The sequence below is a fragment of the Gossypium hirsutum genome, chromosome D05 (genome assembly GCF_007990345.1).
Source record: "Gossypium hirsutum isolate 1008001.06 chromosome D05, Gossypium_hirsutum_v2.1, whole genome shotgun sequence".
NCBI classification, from domain to species: domain Eukaryota; kingdom Viridiplantae; phylum Streptophyta; class Magnoliopsida; order Malvales; family Malvaceae; genus Gossypium; species Gossypium hirsutum.
The window spans coordinates 56,634,326-56,644,826 of NC_053441.1; the positions used below are offsets into that span (position 1 = coordinate 56,634,326).

The following is a 10,501-nucleotide window of genomic DNA, read 5'->3' on the forward strand; positions in this document are numbered from 1 at the left end:
CCAATCAAAATTACCACATCTATATAAGATCTCATCTAGAAGCATCCAAGGAGATCTCCATTCAATATCCTCTTCTCGAAGATTTCGAAGAATTTCCATCCATTTTTCCTTCGAGATATCATCCATCCTCTGTATAGCCACTATCTCCTTCAAACGTGAATGATTTTTGGAGAAAACCCGATAAGAAACCTTATCAACTTTCCAAAAGTGACTATGGAACCATGCTAAAAAAAGCTGCGTACATCCGATGAATCTACCCTCACCTGCTCTCCGGCATTCGTTCAACGACCTGAAGGTTTCTGCCAAAATTACCGGAACTGGTGTAACCTTCTTATCCAGTCGGTCAAAAAGATCGATGACTACTTCATCAACGTGTCCCAAGGCTTTGGGAAATACAACTAGGCCGTAAACACTCAAGGCAAAGACATCAACTTTCCTCTTTACATCTGGTTGTGCTAGAATTAGATCCCTCAAATTCTTTCAAGAAATACATTTGCTATCCCCCTTCTGGTTGATCCGCGCTACAACCCATTGTTCGCTCATCCCGGTGATATTTACCAATTTCTTCAAAAAGGTTGAGACATTGACAGATCTTGAGTAAACCCTATCTGCTTGAATATTCGAGCAACGAAGTAAAGCCATGTACTCCTCCACTGTAGGTACCAAATCACCTCCCCCAAAAGTGAAACAAATGTAAGCAGGATTCTAAAACTGGGCGAGGGCACGAAACAAGTGCTTATCCACCTTTATGTCAAGCTGATAAGGCAGATCTCCATAGCTAGAATAAAAAAGCTATTTGACCTCATCGTTCCACTGATCCCAGATTTCTTTTAATTCCTGCAGACTATTCTGGGTTACACTAATGCGAGTGAAGTCCTACAATTCTGATACATATCCTTCGGCCAAACTATCACCTTTTTCCCACTGTATTGCCTCAGACCAGGTTTGGACAGTCGCATTATCCTCCACTTTATCAAGAAATCCATTTTCCATGATAAGCTCTCTATCTAGTAACCGAATATGAACCAAGGCCTTTTAGGATGAAATTTTATGCAATCAAAATTTCATGCAATCAAAGGACAACACACAAAAGTTAGTATCATGTATAAAAACAAAATTCAACACAAATAGGAAATAGTAAAGTACCTATTCAGGAATCTACTAGGGTTTGATATAGTTCTACCTAAGGCAAGTCCTTAAAGTTCACTACATGAGGTTTTAGCTTCTAGAGCAAAGGTACCTGAACCAGAAGATTCCTCGATTCTCACCCATTATAGGCTCATATGGACCGAGTTCAGTTCAGGGGAATACATTTCCCTATGGCTGCACGGAGATGAAAATCTCAGGAAGACATAGGTACAGATGTATTTCAAAAGCGGTCCACTATCCTGCACGGAGGTGAAAACCTCACAAAGGACTAGTTTCTCGCTCCCACTTAGAAGGTAAAATCGTCCAAATCATGTAATGCAATGCAAATACACTAACAGACTTAAACCAAGCAAGCATGCTATAATGGAAATGAAATTGAATGCAAATGGGAAATTATGAATTTCAAAAAAAAATTAATTTTCCGACCATAAGACAAAATTTGATCAATTTATGGCTCGACTCTCTAACAAGTCCCTAGTGGAGTCGCCAAACTGTCGAAACCATTTTTTTAAAACAAAAATTAGTACTCGACTTAAAAATGAAAATTGGGAGTCGCCACCGATCTTTTATTGAAGTGTGATCGGGTCACCTTAAAAATGATTTTGGTCTACGAGTTTTAAGAAAAACGGGTTCGAGAGTCAGTTACGTGTGAGGAACGATTAGCACCCTCGTAACGCCCAAAATTGGTACTGAATTGATTGTTTAATGCCTTAAAGTCGAACGTCGAAAATTTAAAAAGTTTAAAAACGATTCCTCTTTTTATTAATGCCACTTTTAAAAATAATACTTGAAAAAAACAAAATTTGGATGAATGTACTAAAGGTTTCCTCGTCCCAAGGCGACAAAGTGCCGTATCCCGTAAGTTAGGACACAACACTTGAATCCTTGAGAATAAGTTAACCCTTGAAAAAACTTTATCAAAATTTCGTATTTTTGAAATTTGAAAATGTTTGGTCATCTTAATTCAACGAGAAAATCGAGACATCGTAAGTTAAGGCACGACTTCTCAGAGTTCCAAATATGACATAAAACTTGATTTTAATTTTATTAAAAAACTGTGAGTTTTGAAATATTAAAATGTCTAATTATTGAGGTTTGACGAGAAAACCGAAACCCCGTAAGTTAGGGCACGATTTCTCGTCATCCCAAAAACCATGCATTGCAAATCTTATCACACAACATTTTTAAAGAAAATTTTACTGACATGGGAGTAGAAATTTAGGTAATATGGAAGGCAAATCGTAAGTCTATAGTTGCACTGATGAATAACAACAAATTAAAATACGAATGAGCAATTGACACTCATAATGACACATATTATCTCAATTAATCAAAGAAGACGCAAGGAAATAATATATAATACAATTCTAAAGTAAATAATGCAACAATTTAAGGTAAATAACATACAAAACAAATTTCAATGAATAATATACACGATCATTTAAAAGTAAAAAATTTTCATAACAAATTTTTTAAAACATATGAAAATTTTGAAATAAAGGAATAATAAAGAGAAATTTAAAATAATACATAAAATAGCTAAAAAGGACAATAATAAAACTCAAAATAAGAATAAAACAAAAAAATCTAAATTTTAAAAGGCTAACGTTAAATAAATTAGGGATTTAAAAGATGAAATTAAAAAAATAAGTAATAATAACAATAATAATGATAATATTAATAATTACAATGATAAAAAAAAGGTCTGATAATGATGAAAATAAAAAAAAACTTTAAAATAGTGAGACTAAGTGAAAGAAGGATTTAATTGAAACTAAATGATATTTAAGGGCATTGATTTAAAACATATATAAAAAGTTGACGAGGGCCTGATTGCAACACGTATAAAACAACAAGGACCGATTGAGGAAATACCCCTGGCCTTTATACGCAGCATTGAAAAAAGGGCCAAAATAAAATGATACAAAAATTATACGGTGAAATTTAAAAAAATAATAATAATGAAATAGGGTTTAATTGAATTGCGCCACAAAAGCGGAACGACCATTCGCGCAAATAGGCCATTTGGCTTTAAAAACACGCGGATCTCCTACAAATTGGGTCGGGTCGGACGGGCCATTAACAAAACGACGCCGTTTTTGTGCTTACCCTTCGGCCCAAAACGGCGCCGTTTTGGGTAAGCTATAAATACCAAAAAAAAAAATTAAAATCCCCACTATTCCTTCATTTGAAAAAACAAAACAAAACAACTTTCTTTCAAACTCTCTCTCACCCTTTCAAACTTTTCCAGAATCCGGCCATGGCTCCGGCACTGCCGTCCGCGGTGGCTGAAAAATTTTAAAATTATTTTTTTTTGTTTTTTCAACTCTCGGCTTTAAAAAACACTGATTTTCATCGGAATCGGCACATCCTCCATCATAAAGGTATGATTTTTACCCTTTGTATTTGGTTTTCTTTCAAAATAAAAAAATAAATTAATAAATAAATAGACCGAAAAAACAACTACCTTTGAAAAAATTCTACACTTGAATTGATTTTTTTTCCACTTTTCTTTGATTCATTCGTGAGTGTTAAAATACATAAATTCGGGGCCTTTTTATAGCCCGAAATTTCCTTTTTTTTCTACTTTTACACTATTTGTGTTGTTCTTGGACTCTCCTAGTCCATTTTGCAGGTACACACGTGGCGGCACATGTGGAGAAGGTGGTGCGAAGGGCGGCGTGCGGCGGCTGCTGTTTTTTCTACTTAGGGTTTCTTGCTTTTCTTTTGCTTTGGGCTAGAGTTAGTGATTTGGGTTTAGTTGGGCTGTTTGGGGTTTATAGTTTGGGCCTGAATTGGGTTTTTGATTGGGCTGCTATTTTATTTATTATTTGGACTTTTATTTTTTGGGGGTTTTTATTTAGCTTATTTTTGGATTAGGCCTAAGCCAAAATTAGCCTATTACAAATGGTATTGGTTTGATACTGAACACCATGCTCCGAAATTCGTAAATGCTTCTATATTTACTTTTAGCCTATATGACTATCTTCATCAACTTACAAGGCCTAGTCCGCTTCGAGCCTCAAAGATCAAATGAAATTTTAATTTTTAATAGTGTATATTTTTATAATTTTTAAAGAAATAAATTAAATTTTTATAATTTTGAGAATGACTAAAGTATAATTTTACCTTTATTACTTTAAAATTTTAAATTTTTTAACAAAAATCAAAACAATAAATTTTTATTTTCAGGGGGCCGGACCCTGTTAAGCCCCTGGATTCGCCTCTGCAAACTTACAAGATAGTATTCGCTTTAGCCTATTATTAAATCTCACACAAAAAATACAAGATCAAATACAAAACCCATTATCATTAAAAAATACACTATTATTCAATTAAAGTCTTAATAGATGAACAAACCGTTAGCATGCACGTTGACTATTTTCTACCGTTAACATAATTTATTATTGACGTGCCTTTGTCAATGAAATATTTGTCTATTTGGAATATCTAAATATATATATATAAATTTATGAGAATAACTTATATCAGGATAATCCTATAAATTGCGGTTTTGGGCATCAATAAAATTTTGCCACACCATCAAATTTTAAAGATATAAAATTATTATTATACAATCATATATAAAGAAATTATTTTATGGACCTTCCCGCCACATTATTCATGGTCCCTTTCAAATCATTTAATAACATTTGAACAATTTTTTTCATGTGATTAACACATAATTTTGGTAATTTCTTTACACTAAATCCTAAACCCTAAATCTAGAATCCCAAATCTAGAACCCCAAACCCAAAACTCGAACAACAAACCCGTAACCTCAAACTCTTTGAACCATAAATCAAAATCCTAACCCCCAAACTTATAACACATAACCCCAAACCATTGAACCTTAAGCTTGAACCTCAAACCCCGAACCCGAACCCCAAACCCAAAACTCGAACACCAAACCCGTAACCTCGAACTCTTGAATCATAAATCAAAACCCTAAACCCCAAACTTATAACACATAACCCCAAACTATTGAACCTTAAACTTGAACTTCAAACCCCGAACCCCAAACCCTTAAACCCTAATCTTAAACATTGAATCCCAAACTTGAACCTCAAATCTTGAACCCCGAACCTGAACACTGAACCCCAAACTCAAAATTAAAACTTGAACCTTAAACCTTAAATCCCAAACTCGAACCTTGAACTGTAAGGTTTGGGGTTCAAGATTTAAGGTTTAGGGTTTGAGTTCAAGGTTCGAGATTCATGGTAAAATAATTATCAAAATTATGTGCCAATGACATGGAAAAAATTACACAAAAATTACTATTTTTTTAAAAAAATTGGTTCACAAAAATAAAAAAATATTAATTTATGAAAAACAAAATAATTAAAATTTGTAAAAGAAGAAAAGATATTTGTTTATAATTTAAAAAAAGTAATTATTTTAATTAATTTAATTAAAATTAAATTAAGTTGAAGAAAATATTAGATATAGATGAGTGTAAAATAATACTTTGTTATATTTCAAGTTTAATGACGTGGCACTATTTTATTGATGTCTAAAATCTATAATTTTTAAGATGATCCTACTATAATTTTTTATCTTATTTTAATTTCAATTGTGCGTTTTATTTAGTATATTGGATCACACTATTTTTATTATAATTTATATCTTGTATAAATTTTTATTGATTATTTTTATACTTAATAATATTTTTTTGTTATAAATTTTCAACCATCCACTTATCAATCATGCTTAAATTTTTACCCCTCCATTTTTAAAGCATTACCAATTTTTTTTCTTCCACTTTTATCAATCTTAGACGATTTCTTAAATGCAAACACTTTTATAAATGTTAGAGGATTAATGGTTGAAAACATTTTTGATATCATTTGGATCTCGTTTTTAATTGAGGGTTCATATTTAATTAATCAATATGAAAATAATTTTATTCTTTGATTAGAAAATAAAGATAGATCAATTTATGAAAATAACTCATATGCATAAAAAATGGAAAAAAGAAACAATGATTTCTATCAAATTTCAAAAAGTTGGAATAACCAACCTTTCACCTTGAGTTACTAAGCAATGCACCAATCTTTTTCTATTTTTCCTATGCAATTTTTCATGGTATATATCAAGAAAGATAAGTTGTTGGAAATGAATAATATGTTTTTGTTTGAAAGGAAAGTAATCACCATGTATAAAACAATCATTGTATTCGTCACGAACACCCCAAAACCAACTAAGCTTTATATTATAATACCAAAAAAAAAAGTGTAAGATAATAAGTAAATAAAGGTAGCTAGAAAGCCTGTAGATTTTGAAAGATGTATACTTGCTTCTTTTTCTTTTTTCTTTTTTGCGGTGAAATATCAATAAGCTCTTCAAATGACCAAACTTTTGCATCATTATAATCAAACATTGGTAATAAAAAACCTTTTACAAGTTTTTCGAAGGTCCAAAATGTTTTTCAAGAAGATGGACTCGAGCTAATACTTCATCTTTATAAATTGAGCTTTTAAAAAAAGTTGAAGTGGAAATACATATTATAGTTCTGACGAATGGGAAAGTTCTCCAGATTCTTGACTAAGCTCATAATAGCCCATCTCTTGAAGAATTCGAGTGCACTGAGGAAGAGCTTTGTCCTTCTTAAACCCAAGATTGTTGGCAAAACGGAGTTTACCGCTAAGACCATCGAATGTGGTGAGAACCACCCTGGATTTTCTCCACGCTTCGGTGGGATCACTGCAATCAGCCCTTGGACTCCTCACCAAAGCAACATCGCAGTCTGATTCCTCATAATCGCCTTCCACTATGATGTGGTAGTCTCCGAAATTGTCAGCCACTATTTCTTGGCTCTGGAAGGTAATCGCTTCGTCGGTACGGTTCTTACATTCCAATTTCACTACTGCTCCTGCAATACCAAACATATTTCGACACATTTGTCAACCCAACTTTTACACATAACTTTTATTCTTTTATCATATATTTGAAATAAAACAAAAAAGCAAGAATTTGATCATATACCACTAATGGGTTCGCTGAGTTTGGTCTCAAATTCAACACGGCAAGTGTCGCAATAAACATGACCTACCACCATATACTGCATTTTTTCTTCAGCAGCCCCATGGGAGTAGTTGAGTGAGGAGGAAACACAAATGGTGAAGCAGAGAAGGGCGATTATGGAAATATTTGCCATATCTTTGGTTGTCACTTTAATGTTTATTACTCTTCCCTGAGCATGAAAGTTTGCGAAAATGGTAGATTTATAGGGAGGGGTTGAGTTATTTTAAGATACGGTTGCTATTTCTGAAGGTTTGATTTGTAGAGGCAGCAGAAAACTCCGCCTCGTCATTCTCCCTTTTTAATTGTTTCAACAATACCAAGCAATAAAACAAAACTAATTATCTAAAAATAATATTATTAAAAAATATATCTTAAATTAATAACAATTTTTCATACTAAAGTTAATCCTTTCCATAAATTGATATAAATCTACATTAAAGCCAATTCCTCTGTGGACAGTTTATATTTTTTTATACATGTAGAACCTAAAAAAAGTCACCATTTGTCATGCATTTAATTAAACAAAAATATATAATATATTGTAAATGTAGTTTTTAAACTTCATAAGCAGTCAGTGGTTGACAAGAATTTTATAGGACATAGTAAAATGTTAAAAAATAAATATTTTCAAAAAAAAAGATAATTTTTTAAATCTATTTTTGAAATAAAAAAAGGTACTGCAAGTATACCAAATAGTAGTCTTTAATTAATTTGTTTATTAATAAAAATTTACCTAAGTAAATTTTGATGGTATGAAATATTAGTTTTAAAATTGTGGCACATGAACATAACTAGGGTCAAAGTAAGAAAAAAGACTTGGGTCAAAATTAAATTGTATATTTTATGATAGTAAAAATGTAATTACATCATTTTAATAATTTATATCTTTATAACTTTTAGAAGATTAAATAAAATTTTTATCATTTATGAGGGGTTAAAGTACAATTTTATTATTATTAATTTAAAATTTTAAAATTATAAAATACTTAAATGAATTTTTTTTCATTTTAGAAAGACTAAACCCTGTCAGCGCTTGAATCTACCCCTAAACATAATTATTTTAATAAATATAATATAATATAATATAACATAACATAAGTATTAAATTTTATATAAAAATAAAAAAATTATAAAGTTGTTTCATCTTCTTTTTTATTTTTTGAAGCGAAAATATAATATACTTGAATTAATTTTTTATCATTAATTCCTTCATTTAATTTTAAGATTGTTTTCTATCTTTTAATTTTATTTTCTATAACACTAACAGAGTTCCCAGAGAATGTTATTTCGTATTTGGGCTGTGGTTTCTTTTTAAGCGCAACAATCATGAACTATTAGTTCAGGGGTGTATTTAGTGGCTGGCAGGTATAGGTCCTTAAAATGAAAATTTTATTTTTTATAATTTATAAATTTTTAAATTAATAATAGTAAAATTACACTTTAATCTTTTAAAAACAATAAAAATTTAATTTAATCCTCTAAAAATTATAAAGATATAATTTATTAAAATAGCAAAATTACTTTTTTACAATCATAAAAACATATAGTGTAATTTCGATTAATCCTCTAAAAAAAATTCTAACTTTGCCCCTATATTAATTACTATAAGACCACAAAATCTTTTAGCAATAAAGAAATGCCTAGAATGGTGTCTCTTTTAGAAGGAGGTTTAGTAATCAGAACATTTTTCGACATGTTCAAGAATCACAAAAATTTAATGAGAAAAATAGATAAAGAATGAGTTAGAAGGATGTCACCAAAGATGCTCCCTTGATTTCTTATTAAAACTTTGAAACTTAAAGAAGATGTTGAAAATTGGCCAACCATGCTGTTGTGATATTTTTGGTTGAAGTGCATACAGCTTGTAAACATGCTGCAACACGTATGCTTGCTGTAACAACAATGTTTTCTCTTTTGTTTCATTGTAATCAAACTAGTTGAAAATGAACAAGTTGATGACAACTTGATACATGAGGTGTTGAATGACTAGTTTAGGTGGCTTGTTTATATCACAAGCAATGTTTATCAAATTACTAGGCTACTTAGTGGCAGTAGGTAGTATTTGGTGATATATTTGACTATAAATGTATTGTTTTCTTATTGAATGAGTGAGCAAAAAATGAGCTAAAAGCCATAAGCTCCCTTGCTGCACATTTGTGAGCAAGTAAAAATATTTATTGTATCTTGCTGCCTTGTCTTGTGTCCTGTGTTTCTTCCTGCTTTTACAAAAACTCCAACAGTTGGTATCGGAGCTTTTATGATCTTTGAAGGGTTGTTTTCTTTGAGATCACTTGTAGCTCAACAAATGGTATGTTTTTGTATATTTTTTTTTTTGCTTTCACTGCTTGTTAAAAAGAAAGAAGCTGCCAAAGCATGTCATTTAAGACTGCTTGTAGAGAAGACAGCAATAGCTCAACCCTGTGAGACTCTCAAACAAGCTTGGATAAGTTGAAGGAGGAGTTTCAAGGAAAGTATGCGAGTTGCCGAAAGTGCAAGTGGTGCGAGCTTATCAAAAGGTGCGAGGCCTATATAGTTTCAAGCCTGTTGAAGACAGTAAGAAAAGTACGAGCCTGTTAAAGTGTGAGCCTTTTGAATTGCCAGCCGAAGTGGCGGACAGTTTAAATGCAAAACTGAATTAGTGCAAGCCGAAGTGGCGGATGGTCTAAATGCAAGCTCGAGTGGGTGCAAGCTAAAATGGCAAACTGAAGGCAAGCAAACTATACTTATGAACTATTTGTCCAAGAAGAAACAAGACTGTAATGAACAAGGGAACAAGGAAAGATGTGTTTAAAGGCAAGTTGACAACTAAGGTTGTGATGGAGGAAATACTCCGTTTTAAGAACAAATCTTTGGCACAAAAGACTAGTATGGTAAGTGTGTGAGTCAGATTTGGTTGAGTATGAGGCCATGGTTGAAGATAAGTTGAAAATGAAGTGCTTAAGCAGGGTCAGCTTGAAACAAAGCATTTTGGGATTGTCAAGCTTCAAAATTGTTGAATGATTTGTATTCGCAACATGGAGTCTAAGGAAGAGTGTTGAAAATTGGCCAACCATGCTGCTGTGATATTTTTGGTTGAAGTGCATGCAGCTTGTAAACTTGCTACAGCACATATGCTTGTTGTAATAGTAAGGTTTTCTCTTGTAATCAAACTAGTTGAGAATGAACAACTTGATGACAACTTGATACGTTAGGTGTTGAATGACTAGTTTAGGTGGTTTGTCTATGTGTACAAGCAATGTTTATCAAGTTACTAGGCTACTTAGTGGTAGTAGGTAGTATTTGGTGATGTATTTGACTATAAATGTATTGTTTTCTTAATGAATGAGTG

General features: G+C 31.8%; 1 protein-coding gene across 1 annotated transcript; it reads right to left on the reverse strand.

The window, feature by feature from the left end:
• Positions 1 to 6,496: 6,496 nt before the first annotated feature.
• On the reverse strand, positions 6,497 to 7,355 carry LOC107896086 (anther-specific protein LAT52). Its single transcript, XM_016821224.2, has 2 exons — positions 7,135 to 7,355; positions 6,497 to 7,021 (listed from the first exon to the last, which is right to left on the reverse strand). Exons 1-2 carry the CDS (start codon positions 7,304 to 7,306, stop codon positions 6,654 to 6,656), a joined length of 540 nt encoding a protein of 179 aa, XP_016676713.2. The 5' UTR covers positions 7,307 to 7,355; the 3' UTR covers positions 6,497 to 6,653.
• Positions 7,356 to 10,501: the final 3,146 nt, after the last annotated feature.

Bases quoted from the DNA above. Each gene is read 5' to 3' on its own strand.
- LOC107896086 (XM_016821224.2), bottom strand. From the start codon at position 7,306: ATGGCAAATATTTCCATAATCGCCCTTCTCTGCTTCACCATTTGTGTT. The intron at 7,022-7,134 runs GTATATGATCAA...TTGGTATTGCAG, and splicing joins ACTCAGCGAACCCATTAGTG to GAGCAGTAGTGAAATTGGAA.